The sequence below is a fragment of the Alternaria burnsii genome, assembly GCF_013036055.1.
Source record: "Alternaria burnsii strain CBS107.38 chromosome Unknown 731, whole genome shotgun sequence".
Taxonomy (NCBI): domain Eukaryota; kingdom Fungi; phylum Ascomycota; class Dothideomycetes; order Pleosporales; family Pleosporaceae; genus Alternaria; species Alternaria burnsii.
In genome coordinates this window covers 443,777-462,374 of record NW_024066115.1, presented here as the reverse complement: position 1 = coordinate 462,374, position 18,598 = coordinate 443,777, and the positions used below count along the sequence as shown (strand labels likewise).

Here is an 18,598-nt window from a genome sequence, read left to right as displayed (position 1 = left end):
TGGACCCCATATTGATTTGTTTCTTGCAAAGCGACGACGGATGGAACATGGGATCTTGAACCTTCATGTAGTATACTATGAGCTTTGTTTTTTTAATATGCATTGAGCGCATCAGTCGCGCTATCTTCACAACATTTCAACGTCCAACTATGCCCACGATGAGTGTGTGCGATTTGCCATGTATTGTCTCCTTCCTACACTCTGGATTCATAAAATTGAAGCCTTACTTCTATCCTTAAACGCATGAAAAGGAGCTCGCCACACCGTCAAAGTCGTAATCCGTGAGATTTACAGGTCCTGGACCGAGAATGTTGGAATTATTCTTCTCGACGTACAGATTTCGTCCGGTACAATTCACATCCCTACATCACTGTCAATGGAATGCCGATCTAGCTCCTAGAAAGTGCATTGATGAAGACGTTCTACTTACTCGTATAAGAAACAACCATTTGCAAGACCAGAAGCGACAAAAGCCCAACTTGCTTGCTTGTCAATGTCAGCGCCAAGGTTCTGGCACTTCCAGCGATCTACGACCCAAGATTTGGATAGGCCTTGGCCATTTGGCTCGCTGGAGAGGAGAAAGACGACGGAAGACAGGGCGGGCGTGATGTGGAACAGCAGTGTAGCTGCGATGATAGTCTTCATGATAGATAGGGGTAATAATCGGGTAGTTTAGAGGCTATAGGAGGATTTTAGAAGCTAAAATAAACTTAATGGCGTAGTAATGTTGAAGAAGAATGTCCAAAGAGTATAGTGAGACGCTCCTAGGATACCCTTTTCGCAGGCAATATGTCCCGGATAAAGCAATCTAGGTCTGACCAACTTTCTTCCATTGTCCAGTTCTTATCCTGTTTCCCGTATAAAAGGCGTCCAATATCCGGATACATCGATAATAGTCATTGCAACGATGATGCATGTAAAGTGTAACATTGGTTGTTGAGCGTTGCGTGGTAGCGACCAATTGCAGTTGTTACGCTGGGTGTCAGATGCTACGTCAGGCGAACCGGTCAATAGTCAGCTCGTACAGCTAGAACCGTCACAGACCAAACAATATGACTTGACATATCCTGTAGGATGCTGCGAAGCTTGTGGCGAAGTTGACCAAGCTGACGAATACTTGGCTTACAGGCAATTCTTCGCCGCGACCCAGTCTATTTGATTAGGCAATCGCTATGTAGTATTGCACTAACGTACAATGTTTACTGTTCTCTAGAGAGGTTGCATTATTGATGGATTTGTACTACCATGGCAGTTGGTTCTGGCGTGGCAAGGCTGTAAGTCACGATGATGCATCTGTCCAGCAGTGGGTCTGGTCTTGCTGTCCGTGCGTCATGGACGCATTCCCCCAGCCTCCACTAGCGTGCTCTGGTCGCATCTGTCATCGATATTCGCCCTCGACGCGCCAAATGTCGCCCTGAAGTGCGCATACCTGGCGCAAGTATACAGCGCAGCCAAAGTCAGCGTGGGAACCACCAGACTCGTCTCAAGATGGACGCGCCATCTTCACAACTCCATCTCGAAGTTCGCGACTCGGTCGTTCGCGCTCTTGCAACGCGCAGGCCTATCCTCCACCATCTAAACGCCGATACATCCTGGCTACTCCAAATACCACGCCCAGCCAACGCCGTCAAACATGGAAGTCGCATATACTACAACGTTCTGATTGACCCGTGGTTCGTTGGCGGGCAAAGCGATGTCGCGAAATGGTTTAGCCAACAATTCCACGCGACGGAGAGCGCTGTTAAGAGTGTTGCCGAAGTGGAGGAGCTGGCGCGACAGGTGGAGATATTAGCTGGAGGCCTGCGAATGGGTAGGAAAGGGAGGAAGAGAAACATAGAGGAGGTAGAGGAGGAAAGCTATGTGGATTGTGTGGCTGTGAGCCATGAGTTCACAGACCATTGTCATAAAGAGACGCTTCTAGAGGTACATCGTGATGTACCTGTTCTCGCGACAGAGGTATGTATCTCCTGCTATAACGTTCGAGAAGTGCTGTGCTGATAAGCCCCACAGCAAGCAGCCAACCTAATATCCTCCTGGAACCACTTCCGTACAGTGATAACAACACCCACCTTCACCGACAACGCCGACTGGCACGACTACAGCCTCTCCCCTCTCCCTTCGTGGCTCAGCATATCCCGTCTTACCGCGTCTGGAGATTCTCTCTACTACCACTCTGCGCTCCTCATTACCTTCGCTACACATCCCTTCTTATCGACAGCCACGCCTAAGAAACGTCTCTCAAGTCTCAGTATAAACGGCGATGGAGCAGAGGACTTCTCATCCAACATCAATGGCGAGGAAGCCGAGTGTGTAATTTACACGCCACACGGCATCCCCCACGAGGCCCTCAGCCCAATCGCCAAAGCCGATCCACCGCTACATACACTCGCTTTCCTCCATGGACTCCACGACGTATCCATATCTTCCGCTCAGCAACTCAATCTCGGTGCCAAGAACGGTGTCCTTGCACAGCGCATATTGCGAGCGAAATACTGGGTCGCAACACACGATGAAGTCAAGAAGGGCGGAGGTTTCATAAGCTGGTTCCTGCGTAGAAAGGTCTGGACAGTAGAAGACGCGTTGAAGGAAGCAAGGGCAGATGATGAGGGCGAGTTTACGGATGTGAGGTTCCAGGACATGAGGAACGGAGAGAGTAGAGTCTTGGAATGAATGTGAATATTTTGAGGATGGACACGAGGGATATACATGTAAGTAATTTGTGATCTTAGTCCTGAGTATATACCCAATTCGCGAAGCTGAGCCTGAAAGGACAGCAATTTAAAACATTTCTCCCATCAATGACGTTGCAAGACGAACTGCCAGTACAATGTCCTACAACTGATCGGGGACATACTGTCATAGGCACAAATCATTTTTACTTCACACAGTGTCACAAAACAAACATGAGCACTACAGCTCCTCCAGTTTTCCTAGTTCCATCTTTTCTTGCAGAGTTATTTTTTCTTCTCTGGATCTTTTCTTTTCTGCTGTCCGCTCATTCTGGGTATTTGGAGGAGGCAAGGTACCAGGAGGTGGGTGAACTATCGCCTTTAGCAGTGCTAGACAACGACAGGGGTGAAGAGAATATCTCCAGTGTACTTACTCCTTCAACGTATACCTACCATCAACACTGTGTCGAAGATCTTCAGTCTCTTGGCCCAACTCCATGTGCTGGTTGAGATACTCTGTCCGCACTTCGAGTAATATAGGTTGTGTATCGTATATATCTTTGCCCGTCGATTCGTTTGGAGAGCCTGGTAGCCAACACATGATCCTGCAGATATCGTCACGGTCTACTGCATGCCGGCATTTGCGATCTCCTCGACGCTTCATCTTTGCGAAGAACTGTCTTGGTGATCATTTGTGCTGCGATAACCTAGAAGACCGTGCCTTAGTAAACCACATAGGTTGCCGAGCGATGTTCAGAGGTCAAAAGATGTTGCGATACAGACATCGAGACGAGATGGCGATGTTGTAGATTTACATTGCGTGCGGCGGCGTACGACGTACACAGGCTTGTGTATGGATTGCCCTCTGTCATATGTCCATGCTTCAAATGTACTGAGGTCTCTCTACTCTTTCTAAAGACATGTCATATCAAACACACTCAAGGTGATACATCGCCATGTGATTACCCACTCAGTCATCCGGCGTTGCTTTGCATTCTTCCACTTCCGCAAAGAAGCTCTCAACAATCATCTGCACCAATATCATCCGTTCAGAAACAGCGACTATAAAAAAACTCTGAGCCCTTACTCATTACTGTCAATCTATTCACAACCCCTGGAATACTTTTTAAACCTCTCACAGAAGTTCTCGGTGCCCTCCACATGGACAAAAGGAGAATCTATATGTTAGCATATGACGGAGTGCTCTACAAACTCAATACCACGCAAGGCGTCATCACAGAACCTTTCCAGCTATTTGCATGTCATATAGTAAAGTGAATGACGTTACTCACCTTAGGTGCGTGAATGAGTGGTCGTGCGGTCGGTAGCCCATGTCAGGATACTATAGAACTTCCTACGGGTTGACACCACCATGTTGTATAGGTTAGGATTATGGTCACGCCTTGAAAAGAGACGGCAAAGGAACGGTAGAGATGTCTGGTTATTTCTTGCTCAAACCACTGCCAGAGTGTTCTCGGCCAAGGCTGTTTCGAAACTGATTCATCTGCGGTATTTCTCTCTTATTTTGCTTGTCCATTCACTTGAGATCACACACCTTCTTAGATACCATCTAAATGGCCTAGCTATCAGTCCAAAGAGTGATTGCCTCGGTAAGAAGCGCGTAATCTGCAGCTGGATTTCTGATCCTAATCAACCTATCGAATGATCCGTCTTAGTTTCTCTACAAGTTGTTCCTCACTGATTAGTGAATGTCTTCACGCACACCTCAGTCCGCTTTTTCGTAAGAACAACTCAGCTGGTTCCAGTAGACAAATGTTTTTAATCGACGCATGACTTGCAGCTGAGCCCCCTTAGTGGAAGAAAAGTTTGTATGGTCCTCCAATATGCCCAGACATGTTGCTTGACCCTGCGCGTTTACAACTGCGGTATTAAGATCTGATGATGTGTCGCTTGAGCCAAATCAACTCAACTTCGCGATGCGGAAGCTAAAGGAAGCCACAATGCACGCACATTTCATGATACACATTCATGATGTGATGATGTGAATGAAAAGCGCACGCGCACTGATACGAACCAGACTATCGATTGCGCGGGAAGACTGCCGGATTCGGGAACGTCGCCACCTACACGATTACGGGTTGTATGTGTATATTGGTCATGCATGCATGCATGCATAAGCGCGGCATGAGCTCGTGTTTTTCAGCGCTTTCGCCCAAGTGTATGTACAGAATAATATTGGTCAAGTGTCTTAGTGTGAGTGTATGTTTGGACTTCAGTGAAATGAGCTGTAATTGGTAAAGTGCTTCAAAGCCTCCACATCACGACGAAAGATAAGCAAGTACTTTTGAAGGAGTGACAAAAGGTTGGGTCATAAGATGTGTCTACTACTAAACTCGTACCTATCGTAACCATTCTATACCAGTTGTTCGTTGAATATAAACAATTGAAGTATGAGAAGAAATTCCAAAACGCATGAAAACGACCGAATTTGGACAGAAACGCTTGAGCAATGCAAGGTGAGGAAATTAAGGCTCTACCAGGGAGGAGCCACAGTTACTACGTCACTGTTTAGACACCTCTGCCGCTCGTAATTGTTGCTTGAGATGAGAAGTCAAAGTGCTCAAGCTACCTGAGTAGCTTAGTAGTGGGGGTAGGCGACGTAACCAGTGGGTTGAGGGGTGACCTTCGAAGATGAAGGAGTGTTCACTGGGTAGGGCACCGCGGAGCTAGAAGGGGTGGCGGCGGGGTACTCCTTAGTCGAAGAAGAGGGAGTGGCGGCGGGGTATCCCTTAGTAGAGGAAGAAGGGGTAGATGCTGGGTATTCCTTGGTGGAAGACGAGGGGGTAGGGTACTCAGTGGGGTAGGCCTTAGATGAGGAAGGGGTGTGAACCGGGTAGGGCGCTGACGAAGCAGTGTAGTGGATCGAGCTACCAGAGGATGGGTAAGGGGGCTTGACCTCAGAAGAAGGCTTGGGACCAACAGGGTAGGGCTTGACTGAGGATGGCTTGGGGCCCTCCGTGTAGTGCTCCACAGAGGAGGATGGCTTGGTACCCTCGGGGTAGACAACGGAAGGGGCTGGGCCAGGAGTGTAAGCACCACCAGCACCAACGGTGACGGTCTTGGTCTCAACCTCATGTACAGTCTTGGTGACAGTCACTGGGGCAGGGCACTGAGGACCGCCAGGAGTACCAGCGGGGTATGTTGGTGCAGGGGCCTCAGGAGTACCGGCAGGGTAGGTTGGCTTGGGAGCCTCAGGAGTTCCCGCTGGGTAAGTTGGCTTGTGTCCCTCAGGAGTCTCCGCTGGGTAGACGGGCACGTCAGATGTAGGCTTTGAGCCGTGAACAGTCGAGGTTACGGTGACAGTGGAGTAGGTTGGGGTCAAGTATGTTGAGTAGATGACACTGGAGTGCTCTCCCTGACCAACTGAAGTGCTGCATGGCACCCAAGATGTGTAGGTGGATGTAAGCGTAGTGGTGTAGTCGGAGTGGGGGTACTCGGAAGCCGATGAAGGCTTGGGGGTAGGCTTGACATAGCCAGTTCCGTAAGAAGAGGGGGTAGGCTTGACGTAACCAGTTCCGTAAGAAGAGACGTGGTAGACGGGAGTGGAAGCACTGTAGGCTGGGGTTGAAGCGTGGTAAACCGAGGAGCTCTCAGCGGGCTTGGAAGCACTGTAGATGGGGGTAGACGCGCTGTAGACGGGAGTCGAGGCGTGGTATGCTGATGAGCTCACTGCAGGAGTAGATGCGCTGTAGACAGGAGTGGAGGCATGGTAAGCTGAGGAGCTCTCAGCAGGCTTGGAAGCACTGTAGATAGGAGTGGACGCGCTGTAGACGGGAGTGGAAGCGTGGTAAGCGGATGAGCTCGCTGCAGGGGTAGACGCATGGTAGACGGAAGAGCTTGCTGCGGGAGTGGATGCGCTGTAGGCAGGAGGGGTCGACGCCTCGTAGACTGGTGTGCTAGCTGGGTACTGGACCTGAGAGCTGGGGGTGGATGCCTCGTACGCCTTGGAGGAGGCCGGAGTCGAGGCGTGGTAGGCACTGGGAGTTGATGCTTCGTATGGCTTTGATGAAGTTGGGGCAGGCTGGTATCCAGTAGGAACAACAGCTGAGTAGCCGTATTGAGGCATGGCCAGAGCCGAGCCGACGAGAGTAGCAGCGACGTAAGAGTAACGCATCTTGATAGTGTTCTTGGTTCGATCTTTTGACGATAGTTCCAGAGGTCGTTGGGTTGGAATTAATTATTATGAGGCTTTTGCGATTGCACTGTAGCGAGTGTTGGTTGGAAAGCGAAGGTGAATGGTTGGATGAAGATAGACATGATTGATGAGATGGAATGAAAGTTATATACCATAGTCCCCAGACTTGTCCGCACGCTTCCATGATGGCTGACGTCGATGCCGTCCCCACTTTGTCAACACGAAGTAACATCTCGCCATGTGAAGAGCTCCGCTCTACGTACGAGCTGTCGATAGCGTGAACATCCAGAAAAGTAACATCAGCGAAAAATTCGCAGGGGTTGAGCGAGTAACGGCACAGCCCTACCGCACGTTAATGCCAGCGTTGCCGGGATGAGCGACCGTTGTGGACTATATTTGCATCATGCTTTACCCATAATCGGATTAGCACACTACCAGCTACCAGTCATGAAAGCCGGAGCTCTCGGAACTCAGCCTTCACCACACCACCGTCATCTCCGCCCAGCTCATCGTCCGCCAGGCCTCAACAACTCATGTTCGCGAGATCGCGCATTCGGCGACACTTCCGTTGTTGCTATGCTACCCAAGTACCGCTCCCAAAGATAGCCGGCCACGTTCCTGAAGATCCACCAGGGCCGTAGCCTCGGGCGCCCCACCACTCCGAGCCTTGCTTCCTCCGAGTTCAACCTGCGCGCATTATGGAAGCTATACTCGATCGGGTCTTTGATAACAGACCATCAATGAGTCGACGAGTTCTGTACTGCCGCCTTCCCTCATCGTCTAGTCAATACTCCTTCACTCCTTCGCTAGCAACGCCACATATGCTGATTTGCAGTTACGATCCCGGTCTTACTCTTTCAGGTACTGTACGCGGGAAACAAGCAATGCGCTGATGGTCCGTGGCGTTCGTCTCCCTCTACCTGACATGAACGTTGCACCGCTGCTACCAAGCGGTCATGAGTCTCAACATCGTGCGTCGCTCTTACAAACAAATGTGGCAAACTTATCCAAGACTGTATACTATGGAAACAGTGTGGCTGGACCTGCAGTGGTCTGAGTGATCCAAGCCGTGCACGCTAATACGAAATCCAAGCGCTGGGTTGGGCAAGTGCCCTCTCTCCACTGCCTCGTATTTTTCGACAGTCAGCCAGTAGAAATCCCTTTCTCAAAAATACACCAGATTATTACCAAGCCTGAGCCAGATGTCATCTCAGCCACATACATCAGACATGGCGCTAGTGCAGGTTGTGCCTGTACCTCGACATTTCTCCCCTGTTTGTAGAACCCAGCGGAAGCTTATTTCTCCTAAGCTTCTTACCGATCGGAGCAAGCGGAGCACGACCACGATTTCGACACTTATTACTAGAACATTCCAATACACCGACAGACCTTTTCTCGGATTTCCGTCTCTGCTGTTTCTACAGTCACGTTCGCGGTAAAAAGTACCGTCTGTCAAAAGTTGACAAGCAGAGCAGCTTCCATACATGTTTGGACTAGACAGTTACGACCTGAACAGCTGAACGTAGCTGAGCGATCGCAGCTTACCATGGCCATTCTTCTTGCACTACTCGACTCTTTGTCTTTTGCCCACAAGATATGTACTTTGTACAAAATAACGTGCGCGATCGTGATGGAACGCGATGATGACGTCCTGTTGAACAGCAGAGAATGTACCTAGATCGCTTTGACCGCATAGAACTTATGTGCAGCGTGCATCCGCTGGACGCACAACATATATGCGCTCTGGGCGCAACGCTCGTCATCAAAACGCCGCAACATCAGCAACTCAGTGCATTATCAGGTGAGAGTTTTGCTGATACGAGCAACAGCGGAGGTACTCCCACCAATTGATGCCATTAATAGCACCGGATGGTGGTCCAGCCGCGCTAGGCTCTCGCTCCAGATCTGGGCCCCGGTACTGATCAGTATACAGAGACAAGACTGCCAGCACACTGCGGTTGAGCGCGACGATTGGATGAGTCCTGACCACATCAAGGGAGCAACAGCGATAGATGCATCATGGTCATCTCGTCTATCATTACCAGATGTAGCGAAGCTGAACAACTCTTTGCAATAGATACCTAAACCTGATCACCCTCAACACATAACTTGTAGCGATGACGGCAGGCCTGGTAGCCCCACGAGACACGAAAAATGCCGCCCAAGGTTGCAACATACCCACAAATTCCGGAGAAACTCAGTCACATCACTTCTGTTAACTTGCATACCAGTGTGGGGCGTAATCGTTGTTCAATCTTCCAATAATCTTCGCAAATGAGACAGTAAGCGTTGAACTGATGAATGCTAATGAAAGTTTGGACGCTGAGCTTGATTTGCTGGTAGTGCCTCCATCAGCGTCACTCTGCCTTTCAAAAACGAACTGGCAGCCGCATATGCTAAGCTAAGAAGCAGTAGTAGAGGCTACTATCCGCTCAACAAGAATTTCTACAGCTACGCCTAGGCTGTCTAATAAGGTTAAGACGGGATAATCATCCGAAAGAGCGCAAAGTGTCCAATGGAGGTCACTGCTGAGGGCTGGTAGTTCGTCAAGGATCCCACTGTTCATGCAGTTGAACATGAAGGTGAGGCGACTGTGGATCTCGATCTCAAGTGCTTCGAGAAGCGAAGGAGGTACGGCCGATGCAGGCGCAATTTCAAAGTATGCTTCCTGGCTGGGTTTAACGAATGCAAGCTCTGGCGTAGTGTGCCAGATTGCATTGGTAAACATATATTCGTAGTCTTCTATGTCTGTAGTTTTCAGAGGTTCAAGGATGCAATCTGAGTTCGAGATCGGCATCACTGGTGATTCAGAGTCATCGTCGTCTAGGAAATCTAGACGACGACTTTCCAGCGGCTTCACGAATCCTCGATGATTGGCGAAGTCCAGAGAGCCTCCCGAAGAAGACGAGCTGGAGCATGGCGATTCTTCCTCCGAGATCATGGACAATAGCTGACGATTAGGTAAGAGTTGAGTGGCAACTCTTAATTGCGGCAGCTGACGCTGGTGTCGAGACCTATTGCTAGAGTAAAGTCCATACGGTTTACATCGTTGGCGTGCGGCGGGCTGGAGATTGAGTTCAGGCTGAACGGGTGCTGGAGTCCGAGAAATGCCTGAATACAAGTCGGGGCTAGATCTGTTTGGGTTCAAGCTATTTTGTAGTGGCAGAAAGGTTGCATAATCTTTTGCTGTTGGGGGAAGATAGACCAATTCAGCAAGGCCGATCTCCGCCGGCTCTTCATCCTCATCAGCGGTATCGCGGTGAATGACTGGCCGTGGTTCTTCTTCCTTCATTGCGAATAGTTGGATCAAGGCTGTATAAGCGACAAACTGATCTGTTTTAGTGTCGACATATTCTAGTTCTGGGTGGTGATTCAATGACAAACTTTCCGCGTCTGGATCAGAGACATCAGAATCACTCTCGTTGTCGCACACAAACGATACAGCGTTAGAGCTAGACGGGTACAACAGCTGGTCAATTTCCTTGGAGGCTTTAACATTTTGTGGAGTGGTGTCAAAGTATCCACTATCAAGAGGTAGCACTTCCGAAATGCCTGTATGAACTCCGTATACGTCAAACATGTCCGCATTGACGAACTCATCTATAAGCTGAGATATGTCTTCTGCCGCGGGGTATGTATCTGAGAGACTGCAGTCGTCGTCATCGTCGTCGTTGTTAGCGAGCATGAAGTTCTCGCCAGGCACGCGAAGACTACACATCTCACCATCTGAACATGAACACTCGCCATCTTGACGATCATCAAGGAAGAATGTAGTGGCATAATACAGATCTTCAATGTTGTGGTCATACTGGATAGTTGCGGAGCGAACCGTGATATTGCGAAGATGATCTAATCCTGGGAGCATTGGGGAACCGGTGGTGTATCGAAGGATGGAGTCGCATTCAAGTCGCCAGGTTCTTCCGGTCGCAGTCCCTCCTGTGAAGATACTACTTAGTGCTAGATTCTCGTCGTATGTGAATGGAGATACTGCATCGAAAAGTAGCTCTGCATGTTCCGATGCTCCCGAGAAAGAAGGGCAGTCCAGCTGCTCACTCTCCTGGGTCGGATCTGAAATGGCAGCAGACCTTGTCCGCGTCTTTATCGTGGAAGAACTAATCATCTCATTTGGTGCGTGATCAAATGAGTCAAAGCGCTCCAGTGAGCGCATTGGATGTTTAGCAGCAAATGTAGCCTGACACTGCTCTGTGTAAACTTCTGCGTCTGTGATTCCAGTCAGCACCTCTGAGTGGTCATGTTCATCTCTCGCCTCTCCAGTAACGGATGGATAAGGAGATCCGTATATAGGCATAAGGTACAAACATGTCGACGGTAGACTAGGTTTCCCAAATGGGGTTCGAGCTAGACGCCTACCAGAGACTGCATATCCAGATGCAGCAGAGAGACCCATATTGAAATTTATGATTCAAAGAAAGTGTAATTATTGGTGCGTATCAAGCTCAGAGTTCCTGCTTACATTGATCGCCGGGATCAGTTGAATTATGGTATGCGTATGCAAAGTTGCTTGTTGTTGACGAAGCTGAACCGGCGCCGGTATCTCACTCTGTGAGATTTAGGACAGATCGAAACCCGTCAGAGAATTCCTTATAGTCAGTCAATCTCGTACGCTGTACAGTCTATGGAAGTGCACTGTGTGGTATGTTAGCTTTAAGGCCAAGAAAATACCACAGCGTTGTAGGGTAATATTTCTGTAAACATGAGTAAGTCTACAACATTCACCATGCCTATAGTAGGATGAACAGTTAAACTGCGTTGATGGTTCTTCGTGTTTTAGCAATGTTTGGCTTGTGAGCTATCTTACGGTATGCTCTAGTTATAAATAGGTACAAGAAGTGAAAGAGAGGAGAGTGGACACATGATCATATACCATGAGCGAAGACCATCCTCGACGATGATGACCACTGTATCATGAATGCATCACGAAGCCTACAGGTTGATTTGCAGACCCAATGTAGCATCTACAGTGGCTTTCCCGTAGAAAGGCTCCGTACCTGCATTGCCAACGTTGACGTACGTGCTGTCTTTGAAAACACCGACCTTGACAAGCGCTTCTAGCCACTCTTTTAAGTCTCCCTGGAAAGGACTCTGAAACATCTCATCAGGCAGCAAGCTTGAGACTGTAATACCGGTATCCTCGTTCTTACCCTGGTACAACTTCCAGCTCGTACCGAACAGGTTGGGGATTGTGGCTTTCGCACCAGCAGGCCATCCGATGGGTAGTTGGCCACCAGTATATTCAAGCCATAGCATGAGCTCCTGGGCGAAAGAAGATGTGGAGTCGCCTTTAGTATCGGAGGTCATAAAGTCGAACGCAATATTGCCTTTGTAGGCGGTGGTGTTGGTGCGCGTCCATTCGTATGTTGCAGGAATTGATTTGATAGCGGAGAGCTTTGTCTCGAGGTTTTGGGTCAGGCCGACGAAAGTGTAACCCTTGGGCACATTGTCGCTAGACTCAGGTTAGCGACAAGATCATACAAACGTTGGTAATCATGAAATTCGAGTGTACATACGTGGCTTTCACATAATCGATGTCAGTAACCGCACTCCACTTGATCTTCTTGTTCCCATCTGAACCAGTCGATACGGAGTCGTATGCTGTGCACATGCTTCCCTTGGTTTGTGCCGAGTTGTAGAACATGTTGTACACGATCCACGGGGTATCAGTCAGAACGACGTTCTGAGCCGTGCCACACATCTTGATTGGTGCCTGTGTCGCCGAGTTGGAGATGGTGACGCCTTGAGGAGATGGCGCTGCCAGAGCTGGAGTGGCGGCCAGCGCAGCGCTGAGAAGTGCAAGGGTGAGCATTCTTGAAAGAGTGTGATATAGGTAAACGAGTGACTGGATACGAAATGTGACGACGAGTGGCTTGATGTGGCTATCCTGATGGTCGTGATCTGATACTTATCAAGAGACTCAAATGATGTGTTATTTCCCGAGCGCGGGAACTAAGGGGGTGAAACGCGCTATGTGTGCAATCGAAACGAACCATCAACGGGTAGGTCCGCCGCATCCGATCGCAGCGCAAGCCTAGAACGATATGTGGTTCTGTGCGTAACCCTCAGTAAGTTGCCACCGTGATTGGTGGAAGTTGTGGTCGTTCCGCCGACTCTGAAGGAGTTGGACAACAAGGCGTGAGGCAGCCACAGTCGCATGCAGCCCCAGATCGAAGCGCTAGGTAGTTACGCGTCAGCGCAAAGAAATTGCGATATGAAGCTGGGACCAAGCACTCGCTCGGGGAAATCCTTTACATTGAGTAATCGCTCAGACTCCACAGCGAATATCCATCTCCTTTCTGATACCTGTGGACTCGTAAATCTCTCAAGCTTTCCAATAGCTGAAGGTTCCAAGCTCGCAACCCCTGGCTTCTTCTTCCGCTGCTGCGAAGGCCTTGGGGTTCTTCCTTTTCTCTTGTCTGAGCGTATGCTTCTCCCAATCTTTCATCACCTGCAATGTTGCCACAACCATCGCTGGATCCACAGTTGCCGAACGAATATGAACCGATTCATCAGGCAGAGACCCTCCACTTCCATCACCGTATCCATCCCAGAAGCAGTGATCTGCAACGATACTGCCGTAGAGTGGATCCGCGATGTTCCCCATGGCAACAAAGAGAGCATGTCTTAGTGTGTCATACCTTGAGCCTTGGATGGACGATACCTTGGTGCTCGTGACCCACATGTATGCGCATCCATCTGGGCCGATGAAGCGTAGGGAATCATAATTAAGCGCATGCACGTAGGTTGTCAAGATGGATCTGGCATTTGGACCTCCATAGCTCAAGACTTCAGACTTGCGGAGGTTAGTCCTGGGGTCCAGCTTCAGATCATAGGTCCAAATAGCTTGATGTGCTTTGGAAACCTTTTTGCTTGATTCGGTGTTCTCGTCAGGACATGTCATTGTCCATGAAAACTTGGGACTGCGGAAGCTACTACTCGTGCTCTTGAACTTGAACGAGTATGACGGTAGAACGGGAGTTTTCGTATGCTCTGAGGGACGTATTGTTCGCCAGGCGCACGAGTCTGGTGTTTCCAACCAGCTGGATCCGGATGGTCGTTTGCTTTCCTGGTGAGCATACAGGGTTGAAACAACGGGTGGTGGGTTCCATTGAGGCGGGTATGGTGCTTGACGATATTGCTCGAGATATCCGGGCAACGATGATGGTTCCAGTGCAATTGAAGGTCGCTTTGTTGGCTGTTGATCCAGTAGTACCGGAATCGGTAGATTCTCGAGTGGCGACTGGGGATCTTTGTATACCGGGTATTGCTCCACGACTACTTCGGGCAAGGTACTGAACCTGCTTAGATCTTGCGGTGAATCGAATGATCCAGGACTCCATGGTTCGGCGGGTGCACCAACGCTTCTCGAATGAGGCCGTAGGGATTGTGCGGAGCGCTGATGAACGAGAGGCAGAGGCGCGACTTGCTGGGTAATCACTGGAGCCATGCTCACTGGCCGCTGATCGGCGAAAGAAGAGACGCTTCTCGAATGAAGTCGCAAAGATTGCGCGGATCGCTGCTGATGTAGCAATGGTGATAACCCTTGGGTGCTAGGCGGCATCATGCTTGCAGGGCGACCATGCTGACTTACTGCACTTTGCGATCTTTTCCGAATTCCTTGCACTTCCAAATTTTGCATCCTATGCGCAAGCAGCTCATCCTGTCTCAATTGCTCCTCAGTTGTTGTAGTTGGTGGAGCTGGCGGTAAGGGTGCTGGTAGCTCTGCGATAGTTGGCACCGGTGCATCTTCGCTATAGTGTGGTTGTATATAGGATCCTGAGGCAGGTGCATACTCCCCGTAGTATGAGTGGCTAGGCGAAGAGGCCGGCGAATAACGGTTTTGTGGGTACCCTGGCTGTTGTGGAGGCGACTGCTGGCGGCGATGAGTCTGCCAGCCCTGCCATTGAGGAGTGGGAGTCAGCGACGACATGGTGTTTACCACTGGTACGACGTCTTAAAGAACGCGATGACAGTCGAGATTCTTGGAGCGTAGGGACTCGTCTTCAAGTATTGGTAGATCAGCAAGATTCCGCCCCCATCCAAAACATGTCAACCCCCTCGCGATTCTCAAGGCGCAAGGCGCCCAAGATGAACGATGAACACAAGCGATCGACCCAAAGACACTGACGGACAAAAGCAACAAATGAGTTAGGTATCAGTAGAAAGCAAGGCCTATGCGAGGTTTGTGGGGTCTGCGTAAGGGCAGGCGAGTGAGGTATCAACAGGATCTTGGTGCCTGTGTAGCCGCGGGAGGCTGGACGCATGAAACATCGCCTCAGGCCGCCCCGCTGAGAGCAGCCGGCTATTTTCCAAAACGGCTCTTGTCGACCACAACGACAGAGCGACGCAACACAAACTTATATGAAAGCGATGGCTCCTCACAAAGCATATGCCGATGTACAAGAGTGGGTATGCATGGGTTGTGATTGTCTTAGGAAGGTGGGATAGATGGGGGAAGATCCGCGAGCGCCAATGATAAGAAGAGGGTTATCACCATCACCCTCCCCAACAATCGTTGATTCCAGCCTCATCGAACATTGACAAAGTTGTTCGCCTACCTGCATCATGACTTTAAAGCATCGATTGGGTGTGATTGAGCAGAAAGTGCGCCTGCATGGAGACGACGAAAAGCACGAACAGACGGATGCATGGAGTAATCGCGATCTGATCCCACTCCCGCCAGAGCGGAGGACATGGGGTTGGTTCAACTTCTTCGGGTTTTGGGCAATTGCGTCGCTGAACCTCGCAAATTGGCAGACCCCAAGCACATTCTTGGGTAAGCTACAACGAAGGGCGAATGTTGATATTTGATAGCTGATAGTCACGGAAGCTATGGGTTTATCCGTCCCACAGGCTATCCTTATCATCGTTGTCAGCAGCATATTGATCGCCCTATTCTCTACAACCATCGCTTGGGTTGGATTGAAGTGGCACATTGGCTTCACAGTACAGAATAGGTATAGTTGGGGTATGCGAGGAAGCTTCATACCTTTGCTACAAAGAATCCTACTCAACTTCATTTGGAATGCGGTCCAATGTAAGCAAGACTCCTTATGGGTGATATAGCACTACAAAACTGATCCAGGTCAGGTTGGAATGGCGGCCGTCTAGTTGCTGTATGCCTTACTGCGATCTGGCCATCGTACGCACGCATGCCGAACACTTTCAGCCCTAGCTTCCCTGCCACGACGGACCAATTCGTAGGCTTTGTCGTATTCTGGTTCTTATCCACCCCATTCCTGTGGCTGCGGCCAGAGAAGTTCAAGATTCCATTCCTTGTAGTCTGCATATGGTGCGGTGTCGGCATGTTGGCATGGATGATCTGGGCAGTGGTAACTGCGAAAGGCGTAGGCCCTCTCTGGAACGCTGGCCAAACCATTCCTTCAGGCTCCCTTTGGAGTACTTCATGGCTCATCATGGCTGGCATAAACCAAACCATTGGCGGACTTGCTGCAGGCATCACCAATGGCAGTGACTTCTCACGCTATGCACGTTCAAGGAGGCATTATATCTATGGTACCATAGCTAGCTGTGTGATCACGAACGTCGCCGTCTCATTGGTTGGACTGGTCACCACTGCTTCGGGACAAAAGATTTATGGCGAGATCTATTGGAACCCACCAGATCTACTTATGCGCATGATGGACAGTGGGAACGGCTCATCGCGGTCCCGCGCGGGTGTATTCTTTCTGGCTGCAGGTTTCGCCTTCACTGCAATGTTCGAAAACATATGCGGTAACGCTGTCTCTGGTGGAATCGACCTTGCTGGTCTCTTTCCGCGTTACATCAACATACGTCGCGGTGCCATTATCACGTTTGTGGCTGCATGGGTCGTCCAGCCATGGCAACTCATCAATCGTGCCACCACTTTCATCGCTGTCTTGTCGTCCTTCTCTGTATTTTTGGCGCCTATAATTGGTATCATGTCATGCGATTACTTTCTCTTGCGAAAGAGAAGGATTCGCCTGAGTCATCTATACCGAACAGAGGACTCGTCGTACTACTTCACCAAAGGCTTTAATTGGCGGGCCATACCGTCTTGGCTTTGTGGTTGGGCACCAACTATCGGAGGCCTCGTCGTGACCGTTAGAGGAGATGTTGATCCCCCGCGGTCCTTGGTGCAACTCTACAACATGGCCTTCTTGATAGGTAAGTAAGGTATTATATGCTGTAGAGGTTACACTATCGCTTACATTCAATCAGGCTTCTTTATCAGCGCCGTTATCTTCTACATACTCAACCTGATCTTTCCCGTCCCTGATATGGACCAGATCGATCCCACCGATCTGTACGGTACCTTCACGGAGAGGGAGGCCAGGCGAGCTGGTGTAGCTCCACTAGACGGTGCGCCAATGCAGGTGGCAACACATGGACGGCGATCGACCGAACATGTTGTGATTTATGGAGAGAAGGGTGTGTAAGTTCGAGTAGCGTTTTCGTAAATTACTACGTGAGGAGAGTTACGCGCCGATATAGAAAGCAAGCTCGGCTATAGAGCCATAGGGCTGAAAAGGTCAAATTAGAATACTATGTAATAGTGATGCATGGGAAGCTTTTCACCGACTGCTTAGCGCGTTTCATAGTATCTATACCATCGCTAGACACTGAAACCTGATTATTGTCGCGCAACAAGCACATAAATCACAATACTGAAACATTTGAGGTGTACTTTCAGAGTCTCAGAGAGAAAATTTTATCCTTATTCCCTACTACTACACTCACTTCACAACTGGGATCATCTTCAACAGAGCAAGTCACATCTGCTTAATTGATGTCTGAGGCCTTCACAACCGTTCCAAACATGTCATCAATCTCTGTCAAAGCAACCTTTTTCACCTGCCCGGCGGGGATGTCCTTCATATCGCGCTGTCCAACACCATCTTCAACAACAAGGGTCTCGTAACCTAACGTAGTCGCTTCACGAGCGGTACTTGATACACAACCATGTGCCATGTATCCCGTGAGAACAAGTTTCCGGAGTCCAGTCTTCTTGACAATCTCTGCTAGATTTGTCTCCGAAAATGACCCAGCATGTTTCTTCCATACGATGGCCTCGCCTTTGATGGCTCCAACACCATCCATCTCTTTGGTAAGTTTGCCATTGGGCTTGAAAATGGGTGCTTCATCGGAGCCAGTGTCGTGCAGGACATGTACGACGTGGCCGTTTTGCTCCCGGTATTTCTCCAGAAGGCTGGAGATTGCGACATTGACCTCTTTGTAATCTTGAGCTGGGAGACTACCATAGATGTACTCGTCCTGAGCGTCGATGATGACAAGGACGGAGTCTTTGACCGATGCTGTCGAATTGGGGATTCCAATGACTTGGCGAAGCGAAGGGGTTGGCATCTCGGATGGCTCGTTTGGAAAAATGGAAAAATTGAGAAGTAATTGGTATGTATAAAGACGACCAATTTTCAAGTAGTTAGATTAAGTGTTAAGAGTTGGGTGCGTGTTTGTGAGTATGCTGGATATCTGTTCCTTGCAGACACCCAGACCTTTATACCATGAGAACGGTAGCCCTTGGAATCTTCTCTAACATTCGTCCGTCGCCTACCAAGACCGAGATCTTGATCTGATGTGGTAATCCAGCGAGTATGTTTCCTGAACTGATCAATCGGATCGTGCTGGTAGGCAAGCTAGTCGAGAAATAATGCTACCCAATGTGGTTAGTCCATCTGCTACCGCCCAGATCATCGAACAGAGCCTCTCAGTGAGGTGGACAGTTCGTAACAGATCCTGCCTAGGGTACCCCAAGCAA

At 49.6% G+C, this 18,598-nt stretch overlaps 7 protein-coding genes across 7 annotated transcripts; 2 read left to right on the top strand and 5 right to left on the bottom strand.

The window, feature by feature from the left end:
- Positions 1-235: 235 nt before the first annotated feature.
- On the bottom strand, positions 236-645 carry GT037_006819 (uncharacterized protein; the record flags this gene model as incomplete). The annotated part of the gene is made up of 2 exons (XM_038931866.1): positions 236-362; positions 431-645. 2 exons carry the CDS (start codon positions 643-645, stop codon positions 236-238), a joined length of 342 nt encoding a protein of 113 aa, XP_038785338.1.
- An 843-nt stretch (positions 646-1,488) lies between these two features.
- Positions 1,489-2,670, top strand: GT037_006818 (uncharacterized protein; the record flags this gene model as incomplete). The annotated part of the gene is made up of 2 exons (XM_038931865.1): positions 1,489-1,956; positions 2,011-2,670. 2 exons carry the CDS (start codon positions 1,489-1,491, stop codon positions 2,668-2,670), a joined length of 1,128 nt encoding a protein of 375 aa, XP_038785337.1.
- Positions 2,671-5,268: 2,598 nt separating this feature from the next.
- On the bottom strand, positions 5,269-6,804 carry GT037_006817 (uncharacterized protein; the record flags this gene model as incomplete). The annotated part of the gene is made up of 1 exon (XM_038931864.1): positions 5,269-6,804. The coding sequence occupies one exon, from the start codon at positions 6,802-6,804 to the stop codon at positions 5,269-5,271; it is 1,536 nt and encodes a 511-aa protein (XP_038785336.1).
- A 2,422-nt stretch (positions 6,805-9,226) lies between these two features.
- Positions 9,227-12,649, bottom strand: GT037_006816 (endoglucanase-1 precursor; the record flags this gene model as incomplete). Its single annotated transcript, XM_038931863.1, has 3 exons — positions 9,227-11,046; positions 11,835-12,289; positions 12,354-12,649. The coding sequence occupies 3 exons, from the start codon at positions 12,647-12,649 to the stop codon at positions 9,227-9,229; spliced, it is 2,571 nt and encodes an 856-aa protein (XP_038785335.1).
- A 513-nt stretch (positions 12,650-13,162) lies between these two features.
- GT037_006815 (uncharacterized protein) lies at positions 13,163-14,770 on the bottom strand (the record flags this gene model as incomplete). The annotated part of the gene is made up of 1 exon (XM_038931862.1): positions 13,163-14,770. The coding sequence occupies one exon, from the start codon at positions 14,768-14,770 to the stop codon at positions 13,163-13,165; it is 1,608 nt and encodes a 535-aa protein (XP_038785334.1).
- Positions 14,771-15,405: 635 nt separating this feature from the next.
- Positions 15,406-17,261, top strand: GT037_006814 (ncs1 nucleoside transporter family protein; the record flags this gene model as incomplete). Its single annotated transcript, XM_038931861.1, has 4 exons — positions 15,406-15,616; positions 15,662-15,877; positions 15,931-16,989; positions 17,044-17,261. 4 exons carry the CDS (start codon positions 15,406-15,408, stop codon positions 17,259-17,261), a joined length of 1,704 nt encoding a protein of 567 aa, XP_038785333.1.
- Positions 17,262-17,604: 343 nt separating this feature from the next.
- GT037_006813 (isochorismatase hydrolase) lies at positions 17,605-18,186 on the bottom strand (the record flags this gene model as incomplete). Its single annotated transcript, XM_038931860.1, has 1 exon — positions 17,605-18,186. One exon carries the CDS (start codon positions 18,184-18,186, stop codon positions 17,605-17,607), a length of 582 nt encoding a protein of 193 aa, XP_038785332.1.
- Between the last annotated feature and the right edge of the window lie 412 nt (positions 18,187-18,598).